This window comes from Corvus kubaryi, unplaced genomic scaffold (genome assembly GCF_017639235.1).
Source record: "Corvus kubaryi isolate FWS band 111438036 unplaced genomic scaffold, C.kubaryi_AGA036_p1.0 138, whole genome shotgun sequence".
Classification (NCBI taxonomy): Eukaryota; Metazoa; Chordata; class Aves; order Passeriformes; family Corvidae; genus Corvus; species Corvus kubaryi.
The window spans coordinates 21,611,958-21,630,166 of NW_024580672.1; the positions used below are offsets into that span (position 1 = coordinate 21,611,958).

At 46.9% G+C, this 18,209-nt stretch overlaps 1 protein-coding gene across 1 annotated transcript in view; it reads left to right on the top strand.

Annotated features, from left to right (window-relative positions):
* Positions 1–9,440: 9,440 nt before the first annotated feature.
* Positions 9,441–18,209, top strand: part of PTPRE (protein tyrosine phosphatase receptor type E) — a 56,100-nt gene continuing 47,331 nt past the window's right edge. The window contains exons 1-2 of the mRNA XM_042018517.1: positions 9,441–9,634; positions 10,054–10,165. Of these exons, the coding sequence (XP_041874451.1) occupies positions 10,127–10,165 (39 nt within the window). The 5' untranslated portion in view covers positions 9,441–9,634; positions 10,054–10,126. The remainder of the gene's footprint in view (positions 9,635–10,053; positions 10,166–18,209) is intronic.

Consider the following 18,209-nt stretch of genomic DNA (forward strand, 5'->3'; position numbering starts at 1 on the left):
CCGGCGGGGCTGTGGCGGGGCTGTGGCGGTGGTGGCGGCGGTAGCGGGGGCACCGGCACAGCCCCAAGGCCGCGTCCCCCCGGCCGCGCCGCTCCCGCCGCAGTGCGCGCCGTGTCCGCCAGGCGGCGCCGCGCCCGCCGCGGGCTCGGGCTCAGGAGCGGGATCGGGAGCCGGAGCGGGAGCGGGAGGAGGCGGCGGCCGAGGGAAATTTCCTGCCGGGAGCCGCCGCCCCGGCCCACAGCGCCTGCCCGGGCGGCCCGGCCGCGCCGCCAGCGGCCCGCGGAGCCACCGCAGCCGCGCAGGTGAGCGAGGGCGGGGGGAGGGAGCGCGGACCGCCGGGGATGCCGCCGCCCGCAGGTGCCGGGGAGCGGCCGGGTGGTTCCCGGTTGTTGGCGGCGCTGCCGAGCCGGGCACGGCCGGGGAGAGCGGCGCTCCCCGGGACCGGCCGTGGGCGCCGGCGTGACAGCGCGGCCACATCCCGGCAGCGACATCCCGGCGGCGACACCGCGGCGGGGGCAGCGCCGGGCGGGCGCAGCTCCTGGCGGGGCCGGGACACCGCGCGGCGCTCGGGAGATGCGGGACGCGGCGGCAGCAGCTGCGCCAAGGGCACGGCCGGCTCCCCGCGCATCCCCGGCCATCCCTGGACATCTCTGCGCATCCCCGGGCATCCCTCCCAGGTGTCCGCGCCCCGGGCTCTGCCCCGCTGCCGGGATGGGGCTGGCGCCTGAGCTGCGCCTTTAAAAGCGATTTTCTCCCGTCGGTTCCCATCCAGCCCCTCCTGAGGTGAGCGGGGCTGGGGGCGGCGTTCAGGTGAGCGGGACCGGTGGCTGCGGACGAACTCTTCTGGTCTCCCACGGTCAAGGCTGGTGCTGTTTAAACTCGCTCTATTTCCATTCGTTCTATTTATTAGTTTGCTTTCACGCGACTTTTCACTGCCTCCCGTCACAGGATTTTATTTTTCTCTTTACTCGCGGCTTTGTGGAAAGGGTTAATGGATATTTGCTGTGGGATGGAACAGTGTTTTCTAATTGTGAAAGGCTGTCTCCTGGTTTTTTTTCCCCAATTTTTCAGTGAGGTTACTCTCCATGTGGCTTATTTCAATAGCGTGAAGTGATTTTCTGTGTATTCAGCTGCGTAGCTGTCTGTGTCTGATTTGGATGGGGTAGAGACTGCTGAGTTGAAAGAAAAGACAGCGCTTATCGAGCTTTGTTTTTTGAGATTTTTCTTCCCCCTAAGATGTTATAAGCCGTGGAAAGTAGAAATAAAGAGGCAAAGAATTGAAAAAAAGAATTTTTAAGTGCGTGGCAGTCATACCTTCTGTGCAGATTGTGTTTGGGGCTCGTAAATAAATAAATAAAATAAGTAACTTCTGATGAAAACCAATGACGTTCAGCTGGAAAGTGGGTGTAGTTTAGAAGAGGTTTAAATGTGGATAAAATGTGCTTTCCTCATCCTGGAGGGACGTTATGACTTTGCTGGGGGATAAATGAAACCAGTTCAGCCTTGGAATGGGAAGTTGCAAGTGGTTTGGAGGGGGGGAACCAGCTTGGTGTTGTTCTTGACCAGGTGGAATTTGGGCTTCGAAGAGTCCTTAATGGGGAGTAACGAGGTGTTTACGGGGCTTTGTGCTTGGGGTGGTGGCGCTGAAGAGAAAAGGGGTGGGGATGGAGTGGGACAAGCAGAGACTGTCAGGTTGAGGTCCCCAAGATGAGGGGGCCGCGCTGGTGTGGATGCAAACATCACCTGTGAGGTGCTGGATCGGCCCAGCAAAGGGAGTTAGCTGAAAACATTTGTTTTCTCAAGTGCCAGAACGAGTTGAAATGTGTGGAGTGAGCTTAGAAATGTGAGAGAGCAAGGGAAAGAAAGTAACGTGAGAAACAAAATGGTGTGGGCGTAGTGTTTGATTGCTTTACTGTGCTCCCAAATAAAGGGATTGCTGTGCTCCCCCAGCCATCCTTGCTGTGCTCTGACTAGCATGCTCTATATTCCTGAAATGCTGGAAATATGTTCTCCCAAGCACAGAGCAGAACTGAATTCCTGCTTTAAAGGCTTCCCTGGCACCTTTAATAAACCCAGCCATCGTTATGTGCCTAAAGCGTGGTGCTGGGGCTGTTTGGGCTGCAGGAATTTCTCCTCAGGCTGGGAAGTGCAGGTGCTAAGTGGGGAATTTTAGCACATTTAGGTCCTAGTTTGAGTTTGTATCTTGGTTTCTCTCCTGCTTTCCACCTGACATGTTCATGGTTATTTATCTGTTATCAAGCTCAGTCGAGGTTTTTCATCTCTGAGTAAAGGGCTGACCTTTCCATAAAACAGCTGTCGTAAATCCCTGAATTTTCTTGGTCTTATTCTTCCCTCGCCCTCCATGGCATTCCCAGCTCCTGGGTGGTGTCAGGGATGTGCCATGTGGGCTGAAATTATAGGAAGGCGGAAAATGATTATTGGGGGACTCAGCAGGTGCAGTGTCTGTGTAAAACCTTCCTGTCCCACTCAGGTTCCCGTGGAGCTGGGGCAGAGGGCAGAGCTGGTCCTTGCCTTGCACAGAGAGGGCTCCTCCACCTTCCCAGCTGGAAGGTGACAGCAGGTTAGGAGGAGGAGGATCTGGAAGTTTGTTGGGTTTCTGGACCAAAGGTGCAGAGCTGTGCTATTAACTGAGCTGGTTTCTGAGTGTGTTACAGCAGAGCTCTGTCTGGTGTACTTGGTGACCTTTGTCTCGCTCATTTAAGAGATTTTGTGAAGAAAAATGAGTGGACAGGGGTTGACAAACTGCCAAGTGAAATAGAGCTGGAGGAAGTCAGCAGTGCAATTCTGCCCTGTCACAGACGTCCTTGGTGTTCTCTCAGAGTCAGATCCACGTGTTAGAGATGCACGGAAGGGTTGGAAGAGACCTCAAAGCCCGTCCCATTCCACCCCTGCCACGGGCAGGGACACCTCCCACTGTCCCAGGCTGCTCCCAGCCCCAATGTCCAGCCTGGCCTTGGACACTGCCAGGGATCCAGGGGCAGCCCCAGCTGCTCTGGGCGCCCTGTGCCAGGGCCTGCCCACCTTCCCAGGGAAGGATTCCTTCCCAATATCCCCTCCAGATCTCCCCTCCTTCAGCCCCCTTGTCCTGTCACTCCGTGCCCTTATCAAAAGTCCCTCTCCAGCTCTTGTTATCAGTAAAGTGTTTATGTTCTTCATGCTTGGTGATGTCAGGGAAATTTGTTCAAGGTTTTGGAGCAGGTCAGTTGCAGTGGAAAATAAAAAAGAGCAAGCGTGGAATGCTGTGGAGGAGGAAAAGCAGGAAAATCCCAAGAATAATGATCATTTGTCGTGCTGCTGGGAGCACAGAGAGTCCACCCTGCTTGCTGGAGCAGTGGGAGGTTCTGCAGAAAAATGGTTCAATTATAGAGAACCTGAGCATTGTGTTGGTCCCTCCTGGGAATGATGTTGTCATTTTGTAAATGTGACACTGTGTTTCAGTCTCTGTTTCCAAAAGACTCCTCAGCACGGATTTATGGCACGGCTTAACAGCAGGTGGAGATCCTGTGTGTGTGGAGGTGGCGGCAGAGCACTTGAGGGCCGTCAGCAATGAATGATGATGTTTTGGTGGAAAAAACCCTTGTTTTTACATAAAAAGTTAAAGTGAATTATTCTGTATCTGGACACGCCATGAAAATTTCTCAGGAGAAGTGGTTGAAAACAGATGTTTTGGGTAGAAGCTGCAATTCCATCCTTATTCCAGGGGGGCTGGCAGGAAGGCACCATATTTCCTTAATAAATAGTGTGGTAGGAACAGCACAATGGGATGGGTTTGGTGAATCATCCCTGCAGACTCCCAATTCTGTCACTTGCTCCACATCCAGCAGCCCCAGGGAGGCTGCAGTTTTCCAGGGCTGCATCCCTGCGGGTTGGGAAGCGCCAGCGGAGCAGCCACACCTGAGGGACGCTGTTTGGATGCCCGCAGTGAGCAGCTCTCTGCTCCTTGATAGGCGTTTCATTATTGATCTCCTGCTGCAATATTAATGGCAGCAGAATCCCTCTGTAAGCTGCAATATCGTTCTGTGCCTGGCATGGAAAGTGGTGGAAATTGGATCCATGAATTATTAAGGAGTTTGGAATTGTGAGGTCTTGGCGGAGCGTTTACGGCTCCCCTGGATGTGACTCTGGTTTTATGGGCTCGGAGCTGTCTCAGGGAATGATTCGGGTGTTGCTTGAACTGATCTGTGATGTGATGCAGCAGAATTCGGGCTGAATGAGAAGTGGCTGCTCTGTGCAGGATTTCTGCATCCTTTTAAACTCTAATCTTACATTTTTTTACTCATTGTGCCTTTCTGCGCAGGGTTTCATCCTGGTGTTGTTTTTGCCCTGTCTGATCTGCATCCCAAACGCTCTAAGTGTTAATATTAAAAAAAACACCTGCCTGTATTTATTCCAAACTTCTTGCTCCAATGTAGATATCTCTTCAGGTTTGTTGTACAAATATATTTAATGCTTGTTTAAGCCAGAGCTGAAATGAGATACTGATAAGGCAGAGATTAGGAGGCACTCAGCAGCAGCATTGTGCTGAAGTGTTTGTACAGGATTTAATTTTGAGTTATTCACATTATGGAATGTATTTTTAAGGCATGTTCAGCCGACTTACTGCAAGTATAATAATAATTCCATCACTGATATCCTTTTGCCTGCCCAAATATGTTTCCTGCAGAGGATGCCTCACCAGTGACATCTCCTGCCCCAAAAATGCCCTTTTCCCTTTGGCTCCTGGCACTGACTCAGTGCTGAAATGGCAAAGTAAAATCTGCTCACAGAGATCTGTCTGTGTTCAAAGGTGTTTCCTGGCTAAGGGAAGAAATAAAACCGGGAAGAAGTTTGCTGGATGAGTTTGTTGCTTGCAGTGATGGTGGATTGTCACTGGGAAATGTACAACGACTCAGCTGTGAGCTTTTCTATCACTTTTATCCCCTCTGTAACAAGGAAAAAGTGCTCAGTCCTGAAAACTTGGCTTATCCGAGATTTCCTTTTTCTAATGTACAGCAATAATTTTTTTGGTAAGAGTGAGAGATCTGAGCAGGTAAAACCAAAAACCAAAGCTGTAAATCAGGCAGAGGTGAGATGAGACATAAACTAAAAAAATACATGAGCGATAGAAGTGACAATTTTTGGGATTCTTGTGTTGGGAAGAGGCAGCTCTTTCCCACAGGAGTGTGAGGATGCCCCAGCAGCTGGAAGGAGCTGTGCCAGGAACAGCTGTTCCCTGAAGATAACACACAAACAGGGATGCAGCAACCAGGATCACCAGGAAGAATGAGGACTTGGAAAGGCTTTGGTTCAGTAGTACAATGAATTTTAAAGAGAAAGCAAATAACAGGAGATTTACAGGGCAAGAAGTGAAAAGTGTGTTACTCACGTCACTTGTAAAAGATCAAGACAAAATAATCAGGTCAGCTGGAGGATAAACCTCCAATTTCTACGTTTTGTTGCTCTGGAGGAAATAATTTAGACTGAAATACCCAACTCCACATCCATGACAGGATCTCACCCTTCTGAGCTCAATCGATTCCAGGTTTCCTGATGGTTGGGTGTTCCTTTAATTGCTGTGGGGTTTGAGTTTTCTTCCCTTTCACCAAAATCAATCTCTTTCATCTGGTAATTTCTGGAGGAAGCTGAAATGGAGCTGCTGTGGTTCATCATGGTGCCCCTCCAAGACCAGCAGAGCAGTTTTGGTGGAGCCAGAGTGGGATGAACTGGGGAACTCGATGCTTTCAAACACCCCTCTGCCATGGCTGTGGGGTGATGTGGGTTGTGATGAGGACGGAGTGGTTGGGTTTGGGTTGGTTATAGGAGCTGGTACTTCCTGCGTGTGATCCTGAATCCCACAGGTGCCCCAGGAGCTGCTGGTGTCCTGTCTGCGTATTCCCGAAGGTGGGACCATGCTCTGTGAGGTTCAGACCATGTCTGCTTCCATCTTGGCATTTGCTCCTGTAATTTCTTACCTCCTCTGGTTATTTTAATGGAATTTTTTGTCCGAAGGAAAATCTAACTCTGGTGAATGAAAGTCAGTGTGATGACAGCTTGAAGCCAATGATGACAATTCCTGCTGGCAGACCCTCTGGTTTGCAGGATATTTGATAAAGGATCTGTAACTGTTTCTTCACCAAGAGCTGTAATTCCTCAGCTTCAGAGCAGTTTTCACTCCTAACCCTTCCCTCACCCTGCTTACCATTTCTTTTGGTAAATTCCATCTTGACTGTCTTTTGCCCTTTAATCTTGTCATCTTTGCTGGTTGTCCTTGGAGGATTATTTTCCTTTGCATTCCTGGCCTCGGTTTCTGCTGGAATATGCTGTGGATTGCTGGAGCTGCAGTGCTGGGCTTTTCCTGAGTAGTGAAATCCTGATTTAAACAAGCCATAAATAACGTTTGTACTCCGTGTTCTACAGGATTAGATGTCTCAGGTACTGAGTCTGTTTAATTTAAATTTGGGTTTCGTCAGTGTCTTCAATCATGCTGCACAATGTCACTTAAAGCATTTAATTATTCAATAATATTAATTGATCTGCATCTTGTCTTTCTACTAATCTGATACAACAAAGTTTGCAAATCGCTGCTGAGAGCAAGACTGTGGTGGAACAGCTTTCAGATTGCAGCAGAAAAGCCTTTGTGTAACCACGTTAAAATGATAGATGTTTTCCCTGTTAAACATGGGGCTGGGTTTAAATGGGTTCACGTTATCATTTTGTTTGCAGATGTCAAAAGCTCATTAATTTTAAGTCAAACTCCCTACCTTGCTGCCTCAAATTGCTTTTAAATTGCACGTGTGCTGATCAATCTTGAAAAGCCCAAATTAAAAACTCAGCTGAGGGCACGTTTCAAGGCCACAGATTCAACACTTAATTCTAATCAGTTCTCCACAGGCACACCTCCCACTCCAGCACTGGTTCCCGGCAGAAGTAGGGGGAGAGGAAGTTGTAGAGACTTAAATATTTCTGGGAAGGCAGAGAGGAAAGGAAAAGGTGGAAACAGGGAACTATATTTAAATAATGACCTATTTACATTACGTAGTTTGAACTACTAGAAACAGCTTGTGATGTTGAGATAATTGCTGCTGTCATAATGGGGCATCTTTCAAGGAGGAACCTCAAATCCTGGGGTCAGTTTGGGGCCCATCAAGACAGGAGAGCCCTGGAGGGGCTGGAGTGTATCCAGGGCAGGGAACGGAGCTGGGAAGGGGCTGGAGAATTCCTGAGGGAGCTGGGAAAGGGGCTCAGGCTGGAGCAAAGGAGGCTCAGGGGGGACCTTGTGGCTCTGCACAAGTCCCTGACAGGAGGGGGCAGCCGGGGGGGTCGGGCTCTGCTGGCAGGGAACAGGGACAGGAAGAGAGGGAACGGCCTCAGGCTGGGCCAGGGCAGGCTCAGGGTGGACGTTTGAGGACAATTCCTGCATGGAAAGGTTTGTCCAGCCCTGGCACAGCTGCAGTGATGGAGTCCCCATCCCTGGAGGGATTTCAAAGCTGTTTGGATGTGGCACTTGGGGACGTGGGGCAGTGGTGGCCTTGGCAGTGCTGGGGAATAGTTGGACCCAATGATCTTGAACCTTTCCAACCTAAACATGTCCATGATTCTGTGATTTTATTCCACTTTTAAGTCCTCGATTTCACCTGAGCACAGCATGACCTGGGACATGCAGAGAGCACAGCTGAGCTCTCTGCAGTCAGATTCTTCACTTTCTCCTTTTTTTTAGTGTCTTTGAAGGGTGAACTGCCCAAGTTATTTACAAGTTCTGTGCACGTGTAACTTGAGCTGTAATTTGTCCTGAAGAAGCCTGAGAACTGCTGCACTGCATCAAACTATTTACCCTTGAAATTTGGCCTCATTTACCAGAATTTTCCGAGGAAGAACCTTGAATAATTTCCTTGGAAAATCACCGAACCCTCAAAACTTTCTCTGTGAAGAGAGTTTTACATTTCAGTTTTCGGGGATTAATACTGTGCAGGATGCTGGTGCTGACCATGTTCTTTGAGGGCAGTTTTGCTCTGTGTACTTTTACTGGAATGGGATTTAAAGATGGCCAGGCTGTCCCTGAGGTTTTTTCCCCTCATTCCGAAGGCCATCACTGGGAGCTGTAATCGGAACCAGCTCCGGAGCGTGGGAAAGGAGGAAAGGAAGGAACTGTCCTGCCAGACAGCATTTGCAGAACTGTGCCCAGCTGTCCAGGGCCTGGGGGAAGGGAGAAAGCAATGGTGGGGTAATTTCTCAGTGAGAAATGCAGTCACAGCTGTGTATTATTTTTCAGAAGTGTGGTAAATGGCTTTGAAGAATTTTTGATTTTTTCTGAATTGAGATATATTTGAAACTCTTAAATTCAGTGCCTTCCACCAGCTCTACTGCTCTCCTAAAGCTGAGCATGAACCATGTCTTGTGCTGTTCTGTGTCTATCCAGCAGTGCTTTGGACACCTTTAGCCATCTTAAATGACCATGTTATTATTCAAAGATATTTTGATTCACTCTCTCTGATGAGGGAAAGGAGTTTGGGAGATAAACTGGTTGAGTTTCAGCGTTGGGTAATGTACATTTCACACACTTATGTCTATACAAAGATAGAAATTGATTCTTACCACCAAAAGAAATGAATCAAAGCCAACAGAACAAGACAGAGTAAAATATTTTTAAGGTGCAATTTCTGTACAAATGACAGCAATCCCTATGATTAGATAAAGGACATGGATGGTTTGAATGGGAATAAAGCAAGGTGGGAGTTGAGGATTTGCTTAGAAGTCAAACTTCAGCCAGTTGGTGTTTAGTTCCCGAGGGTGGAAGTGGCTTTGTTGGGAAGCAGAGGTGTTGGGCAAAGCAGGATGAAGAGAACCATGAATTGAGGTGAGGGCTGTGGGGATGCCCATGGACCTAAAGGACAGGGTTTGCAAGGGGGGCTTGGGGGATCCCATCTCTGCTCTTCACCTTCCCAGGATAACCAGGTACAGGGAAGAATTTGGAGCTGGTGAGGGCAATGGGCTTTGAATTTCTGCTTTGAACAATCAGAACCTGAATGCAGAGAACACCTTGCACGTGTAATTTTATGTGCATAAAAGACTTTGTCATAAAAATTGATTTTCATTGCAAGATCTGCCCTCATTTTTTAATGACTTGAGCATGGCTGAGCTGTAGCTTTCACTTAGTTAAACTCATTTCCCAACTGCTTTTCATTCTGAGACATGCCATGGCTTCGGTGGTGATTGTTGAAAGGTGCTTTGACTGTGAGGATGAAACAAAAAAGATTTTTGGATTTTTGGAGAAAGTATGAAACAAAAAAGGTGAATTTTAGAGAAAATACTGTATTTCTCTTGAGTATTTTCTCCCAGAGGTGGTACAAGCCCTTTGTTGATGTCCAGTGGGCTGCTGCTGCCTGGAGGAGCCACAAACACCAATTGTTTTGGGGAACATGACTGGCTCTGGCACTGAACACTGCAGCCATTCATGGGCGCTGCCTCCAGGGCTCACAGGAACCTTTATCCCTGCAGGGAAATTGGAATTTTCCTCGGAGACAGAAGCAACAAAGCCCAAGGGGGAAAATGAGCCCGTTCAGCAGTGATTTGTTTCATCCTGTCAAGGGCAAGGCAGGAGTGTAGGGAAGTCCCCTCTTCCCTCAGCCAAAGGCAGGTGATGGCATTTCCTGGTATTTGGGACTGGTGGTTGTGTTTTATGGGTGTGAGGTTTATTTTTCTCTTAATTTCCCTAGGTCAGGAGGGCATGATGCTTTTCTTAAAAATTCCTTGTAGTATTGGTCTTTTTATTATAATTTTATCTTAAAAATACTGTGTTAATCTTACATGTGTTGATGAATTGTATCTGTGGGATGTAAATGTGGCAAAATATTGTGATTTCAGGTAGAAAAGGAACTTCTCAAGCCGCTTTCAGCTCCTCAAATCAATAATTAGTGATGCAGCACATAAATATCACAGGCAGCAATGCATTTGCAGAATTGGTGGCATCAGGGATTTGCTGCTTAGGGGTTTGCAGCAGTTGAGCAGGAGCTAATAAATTATCAAAGGTATTAAAGAGATCCTGTTAATTTGCAGGGCCAAAAGGAAACAACACTCAGAAACCACAGAGGCATTTGTGTAATTTCCAGCTCGGTGTTTAAGAACTCCCATGAGAACCTCTTCAAACCACCAGGTGTTTTCTGGCTTTGTAAGTCTCCCTGGAAACATCTAAACAATTGCATCAGTCGCTGCTCTTTGATCGGAGTCTTTAAAAGCTGTAACTCTTGTTTAATTGCAACACGGGATGTTTGGCAATAGGAATTTGGGAAATAGTGGCTCCTTAAAATAGCTTCAAGCCTAAGGCATGGTAAATACATGATTAATTCTGGTTGTATCAGGATAGTAAATAGTGGCAATCAGTAATTATTGTAGTCAAATTAATTTGGGGGTCGTTGGGGCAGCAGTGTTGGTGTGTTTCTTTAGGTTGGGATTTTTAAAAATTTATTTTAGTTATGACCAAATTTAAATAATTGAGCAAGATTTGTGTTCATGGCAGCAATGCCCTGGTGTTGCTGGGTCCCAAAAAGGGGATTTCTCCATACAGAATCCCCACAGCCCATTTTGCTTCTGGATTCCTGGAGAGCTCTTAATTTTATCTCATTTTTCCCAAGTCATGCAAGCAGGTATTAAACACGTTTATGCTGATGTGGCTTTCTGGAGGAAGAATGGGCAAACAAGGCATCCCCAGTTTATAAATTTCTGGGATGCTAAAATCATCTGTGTGCTCTGTTTCCAAGCAAACAGAGTCAGGACAATGGGGAAAGGATATTATTACTGCACCTCTGGGACTCTGCTACAGCATTTTATTTTGAAATAGGCTTTAATATATCTGACCTCATACCCTGAGCAGGATAAGAAAATGCCAAGTGGATAGCTAGCTTTCCTTATTTTGGGAATGTCTCTGCTGGTGTTGTTTGAGACTGTCTTGAGTGTCTGTCCATGAGCTTTTGGCCAGGCAGGATCAAGTCTTTAAAACCTCTTGCAGATCTTCCACTTGGATCTGAATGGACGAGGAATCTTCAGAGTCCTGGACCCTAGAGGGGCTTAAAATTACATCATGGCCTCGTGATCCAGAGACCCAAATCCAAATTATTTCTCCTTTCACCCTCGAAGAGCATTAGCAAATTTATTCTGCAGGTGCCTGTCAAAGCTTTATTTTAACTGCAGTTTGGTGTTAACTGGGTGCCCTGGAGCAGGCAGGGGATCCCTTGCTGCAGCCTGAAGGAAAGCACTTGAATTTCACTCCATTCTGGGTTTAATTGAACAGATTTGGGGCATTTTCCGAGGTTGTTTTTCCAGGAGAAGGAGCAGCTTTCGTGCTGGGAATGCTGAGCAGTGGTTCCTGTGTGTGTGTGGGCTGTGTCTGGGCCCTGTTACGCCTCATTTTCGGCTCATGTCTTTGGGGGAGACCTTCTGGCCATTGATGTCTTCAATAACATTTTTACTGGGAGCATTTAAAAGAAAAATTCTGCTGGTTCTCATTTTCCTGTCCTGATGTTTCTGCAGAACAAATGGAACAAATGTGTTGCATATTCGTGCTGAGTTGACCTCAGTTGCCCGTGGCCCACGAGGACCTGCCAGGAGCTGACTGAGGCTGTGCAGGCTCGATTTCAGCAAGACTTGGGCTGATCTTGGGATAAAATATTTACTCTGTTGTGAAATAATTCATATTGGGAATATACCAGTTATGTGTAAGGATGTGGAGCTGCTGGAGCAAGTCCAGAGGCGGCCATGGAGCTGCTCCGACGGCTGGAGCTGCTCTGGAGCCAGGCTGGGAGAGCTGGGGGTGCTCACCTGGAGAAGAAAAGGCTCCAGGGAGAGCTCAGAGCCCCTTGCAGGGCCTAAAGGGGCTCCAGGAGAGCTGGAGAGGGACTGGGGACAAGGCATGGAGGGACAGGACACAGGGAATGGCTTCCCACTGCCAGAGGGCAGGGCTGGATGGGATACTGGGAGGGAATCCTGGCTGGGAGGGTGGGGAGGCCCTGGCACAGGGTGCCCAGAGAAGCTGTGGATGCCCAAAAGCAGCCAAGGCCTTTCTGAGCTGATGGATTCCCAGCTCTGTGTTGTTTAGAGCTGCATCCATCTGCGTAGGCACATCTGATCACCAGTTTTTGAGGGAAGAGTCCATCTGAAAGATGGGCTCTGTTATTTGAGTGTTTTAGAAGCAACCAAGTCACAGAGGGTGTTTTCATGGAAAAACAGAGCCTGTGCCAAAAGCTGGGCATATCTCTCCACTATTTAAGGAGTAGGAGCAACTGGAGCAGCAGAAGAGCCAATGGAGAGTCCAGTTTGCATCTTGACTTTAAACTGCTGTCATTCGTGGACTTCTCTCTGTAAAAATGTCTAATGCACTGGAAGTCCTGGTAGTCTGGAGGGGACAGGAATCACTGTCCTGGTTGTCATCCTCAGCCCTGAGCAACTCCTGGAGCTCTCTGAAGATTGACCCGTGTCCATTTTGTGTTTCAGCTTGGAGCTCTACAGCTCCTTCCTTGTCAGAATTTGCAGAACAGTGAGAGTCTTGTATTTTTTTAAGGAGTTTTATCTATTTTTGTTTCACCCTCCCACTGGTGCTTTTTGTTTTGCATCTGGATTTCTGGCTGTTTATCCAGCCTTTGAACAGGAACTCCTGGAGCCAGCAGTAATAATGACTTAAGGAGGAATGGAGTTCACCATTTCTTTTTGGATCATTGTACTGAAGAATAGCTGAAATAAGCAAAAACTGGTAAAGGTCGGAGTTTTCATCTCCCACACTGGACAAACAGTGGTTCTGGCTTCTGCAGGAAGGTCTTAGGGTAGCAGCATCCAAGCAAAGAGGTCAAATCCCTGTAAGACACATCCAAAGTCTTCAAATGAAGGAAACTTTATGTAAATGCAAACAAGAAATGCTCCCTGAGGGCAGTAACTTTTAATTCATCCCTTCAGTGTTACGGAAAACAAACTTGGAACCGATTTCTGTTCATTGAAGCATCCCTGTGAGTCTCTGGAGGATGCTGGCCTCCTGCCTGTGGAAGAGTCCTCTCCAGTCGGATGAAAATGTGAAGTTGGGAGGCAGAGAAACAGTTTATTCACATCATATTAATCCTAAAAAATGAAGGAAAGGCTGTAGGTGAACTCGGCATCACAGCACTTTTATAATGAACGTTGACAATTGTGGGGGGAAGTCAATCTCCTGTACCTCATAAATGACAAAACAGCTCCTTGGATCTTGCTGGTGGATCCTGGAATGGAATGGTTGGGGCTGAGGAAAGGCTGCCTAGGATGGAGATGGGGGCCATACTCAAATGTTTCCTGCTGTTGAGGTGTGTGATTGTGAGAAAACTCCCTGTGATAAAACTCAGTCCCTCAGAAAGGAGAGATTGTGTGTGCTTATCTGGAAATTACCTTTCCTCCACGCTGATAACGTTCTGAGGAGAGTAAAAATAGAAATTGCCATCCCCAGCCTGGTGTTATCGCTTTGGGAACAGGTTTTCTATGGCTCCAGCTGATGGAAAAATGTATTCCTTTAATAATATTGAATACAATCTGTGGTGTTGGGGAAGTAGAGTTGCATTATATGGGATGTGGAAGGGGGAATTGAAGGAAATAACTTGTTCAGTCTTATCAGAGATCTTATGTGGATCCCAGGCTGCAGCAGGGTGGGAATGGGGGGTTGGTGCTTCTGTTCCCATCACACTGGGCTAAATTATTGCAAAGCCCATGCAATCCTTGAGCTCCAGGTGGGACGAGAGCAGGACCGGCTGTTCCCTGGCTCCATGAGCAGCGGCCTCACTCATCCCAGTCTTTCTGCTCTGTCCATCTTCCCCTTTTTCTCCAAGGAGCCACAATGGGACAGAGATTTTTGGCCAGGAGAAGTTAAAAACTCACCAGAGGAAGCAGACAAAGGCTGAAGCAAATGAACTTGTGCTGATGTCATTTCATCTGTCTGTTGAAGGCTGTTGTGGTTATGTCAGTGTCTTCTTCCAGAAGAATTTTTCTTCTTCCAAAAATAGTTCATAGGTTTCTGCCTGTTCTCAGCTTCTTGTTCATGCCCCTGAGCTGCCGCTCTGCTGGCTGTAAATCCCATCAGGGAGATGTTTCCTTCTGCAGAGCTTTTGCCTTCCTAATTTAAAAATGAATTTATTTATTTATTTTAACCCAGGTATTTTCCTGGCCTGGCCCGCAAACACTGATGCAGGGCGGCTCAGGGAGTTCTCAGCTATGGAGGGAGGGGACGAGAGAGGAAGGTTGGAAAACAGAAATCCTTTGATCTTGGAGATTGTTTTTGTGCTGCTTGTATTCCTGCATGTGCTGCTCCCTTGTTTTCCCACTGCTGTGAGCTGTGCCTGCTTTGTGTGATGTGAAAAGAACATTTCCCTAATGCTGTGGGGTGTTTTAGACAGCTATGGATTGGTTATGGGGTGTTTTAGGTGGCTATGAGGTGTTTTAGATGGCTTTTAGGTGGCATTGGGATGTTTTAGATGACTATGGGGTTACTTTGGGGTGTTCTAGATGGCTTTTGTGTGGCTGTGGTGTGTTTTTAGATGTTTATGGGGTGCTTTAGATGCCTGTTGGGTGTTTTAGATGCCTGTTGGATGGCTGTGGGGTGCTTTAGATGGCTTTGGGGTGGCTTTGGTGTGGTTTAGATTGTTATGAGGTGGCTGCTGAGTGTTTTAGATTGCTGTGGGGTGGTTTGGATGGTTATGGGGTGTCTATGGGGTGTTTTAGATTGTTATGGGGTGGCTGTTTGGTGTTTTAGGTGATTAAGGGGTATTTTAGATGGTTATGAGGTAGCTGTTAGGTGTTTCAGGTGCCTGTGGGATCTTTCAGATGGCTATGGGGTGGCTGTGGAGTGGTTTAGATGGTTATGGAATTGCCGTGGGGTGGTTTAGATGGCTGTGGGGTGGTTTAGATGGTCATGAGGTGGTTTAGATGGTTATGGGATTGCCATGGGGTGGTTTAGATGGTCATGAGGTGGTTTAGATGGTTGTGGGATTGCCATGGGTGGTTTAGATGGCTGCATTGCAAATGGTGGCCGTGTCTCTGTAGGTACCACATGAAGACAAGAGTTCAGAACTAGAGCAGGAAGAATAAAATTCCGTTATTGCTGAGTCAGTGGGGGACCCAGGGCGGAGAGCTCTGCCTGGGAGGGCACAGAGGCTGGGAAGGAGCCGTGCCAGGGCCAGCAGTACCCTTGGGCAGAGGGACTGGCATTGCCCAAACCCCGCATCCTGATGGGAATTTGTTGCTTTCCCTGGATATCCCATTTAAGAGCAGGGAGCTTGTCCTGTTTGTGCCCCTTGTGTCCCAGGGGAGCTGCCTTGGTCTCAGGATCCTTTCAGAGTGACAGTGTCAAACCCCAACCTTATTGCCAGACATTTGAAGTTGTTTCCAAGATGTTTCATGCCACAGATCGGTGCAGAGCTGCGTCATCAAGTTTTTCTCCTGTTTATTTATTAAATAACTACTGAAAACTCCTCATCAACAAATACATCTTGACTATTTAAAGGAAAAAAAATCTGTCCTCTGTGCACATCTCCCGTTACCCTCTCCAGAACTGCAATTCCTCTTCTGATCCAGAGGCAAGTCCAGAGCTTCTAGAGCAGAACCCGAAAATGTTTGTTGCAAGCACACATCCCTTGTTAAGCAGTACTTACATAAAACATGCTGACACGACTTTGGGGAGATTGAGTAGGATGCTTTCTCAGCTGTTGAAATTTGCACATGAGATGGAAGATGTTTTCATTAAAAGAAGGGTTAGCTGAATATTTTTTTCCCATTTATTCCCATGTGTCAAAATCAAAGCAGAGTTTCTCCAGGCATTTTGCCCATTTCTGGTTTTTTTTTCCTGTTCCTCTTGTTCAGTTGTTTGGATTCTTTCCCTCAAGGTTGGGATTTTTATGTATTTTTTTCTCGTAGCGGAGGAATTCAGTTATTTAAGGAGGCAAATACATATTAAAATGCCTTTTAGACAGAAATAAACACCATGACTGGGTTTAGCTTCCTGTTTATTTTTGGTAGCATTTGTAAATTCATTCTGGAATTTATTGGATAGGCAACGGTGAACTGGGGACAGGCAGAGGGAAACCAGGGAGGTTTTCCCAGTAGTGTCCTCCCGCTGTAGAACTGCAGTGAAAAAGATCACAGCACTAAAGTTCTTTTAGCTGTACACATTCTCCTTCCTTGTGACTTCTCTAATCTGAGGCCATTCCTGTGATAACATTTCACTACGTGGTTACTTAGTTGATTTTTTGAGCTGCATTTCAAAAGCCTCCTGTCAAGAAGGAGAACTCCAACTTTCCTAATCCGTATTGAAATGACTTCTTAAAAGCCTAAAATGGAATCTTATCTCTTCTTTCCCCCTGCAGTGAGAAGAAACTTTCCCTTTGTCATTCCTTTATTTTTATTTGCTCTGTGAGGGCGCGAGCGCCTCTGGCCACTGAGAAAGTGGAGCAAAAGCTTTTTTTAGCAACTAGAGCAGAATTTTCATAATAAACCTGATCTCGTGCAGTTTCTGAACTCCTCTGGGGAGAAGTGAGGGAAGGAAGCTGGAATTAGGGAGGGTTATAAGCAATGGAACTTCAAGGATCCTCATTCTGAAAACTCTCCGCGGATTTGCCACCGCTGCCTGGATTAGAGGGCCCTTTAATTTGCTTTTAATTAAAACGATTTTCGTTTATTCTGTGCCTTCTTCAGAGGTCCCAAGGCACCTCACAAAATTGTGATGCTGTGTATGAAATGCAAAATGCATATTCATGTGGTGCTGAGCTTTCACGTGGAAGCTGAGGATGAAGGAGAGTTTAACCTCAGTTTTGTTTTTTCTTTTAGAGCCTCAGATCCCAGTTACAGAGCAGCTTTTCAAGCACTGTTGTTGTACGTGTTTGCTCTCAATGAGTTGTAGTCCAAAGTGTAAACACTGACCTTCCATAAATAGCTTATCTGGATGCTATATTTAAATAGCCAGGGCTTTGTTTTTGCAACCTCATTCAGTCAGAAAGAAGGAGGAAAAAAAAAGTCATGGAAATACCTTTTTTTTCCCTTTTTTTGGAAAAGGAACTGCACCTATTGCAGAAAACTCCCAAAGGAAATGATGGATTAAAATGGAAAGTGCTGCATAGCTTGGAAGTATAGTTAGGTTATGCTAATTTTCTTTTAAATAGCTGATCTTAATACAGTGTAAATACTAAAAAATGCAGAAAACCCTTTCCTAAAGAGGACTGTGCTACAATTTATTTGTGTACTCCGAAATGACTGCTAACGAGGAGAACAAATAGGCCGTTTTCCCCTATTTTAAGTGACTTTTGTGATGCTTTCTTTCTTTTTGGTTATTTGCTGAGGCATTAAACCCTGGATCAACACAGAAACCTGAGGAATCCAAGGAATAATATGGATAACGTAGTTTCAGGGATGAATTTGATGTCCCAGCTGAGGTGGCAGAGACAGTGCTGGGACAGAGGAGCAACAGAGAGGGGGAGGCTGGCAGGAGCAAGGAATTTTTCCAGAGCCTTGAGAAGTTGTTACACTGGTTCTTGTTTTGGGAGAAGCACAAACTGTACCAGAGCAGATGCTGAGGTTTTTTTCATGCTCTTGCGAGGTGGGGGTTGGTCTCTTCTCCCAAGGAACAAGGGACAGGGCAAGAGGAAATGACCTCAAGTTGTGCCAGGGGAGGTTCAGGTTGGATTTTTGGGAAGATTCCTTCATGGAAAGGGTTGTCCAGCCCTGGCAGTGGTGGAGTCCCCATCCGTGGGGGGATTTAAAAAGCTCTGAGGATGTGACACTTGGGGACATGGGGCAGTGGTGGCCTTGGGGGCCACAGTTGCACTTGATGATTGTGGAGGGTTTTTCCAACTTAAACAATTCCATGATTCTGTGAGTTTGGACAGCTCTGATTTAGGGGTGGCACATTTTATAAGGGATCCCTCACCCCCAGTCTGCTGAAGGTAGAATATCCCTGTGTGCTTTCAGGCAGTGGTAAAAATTCAGGGACTGTGCCATGAGTTTTTAATACCTGATATTTAAGAGGCAAAACCGGAACAAAGTCCTTCAGAACAACATAAAGATGGTTATTTCCTAATACAGTCTTGAAAAAATGGGTCTTCTGCTCTCAGAGAAGAAAACCTGAAGCTTTTGCTTGCTTACAGAGCGTCCAAAATTTCCCTGTTCGAATTTGGGGAAGCAGAATGCCCTTTTTGAGGATGTCACACCAGAACTGTGAG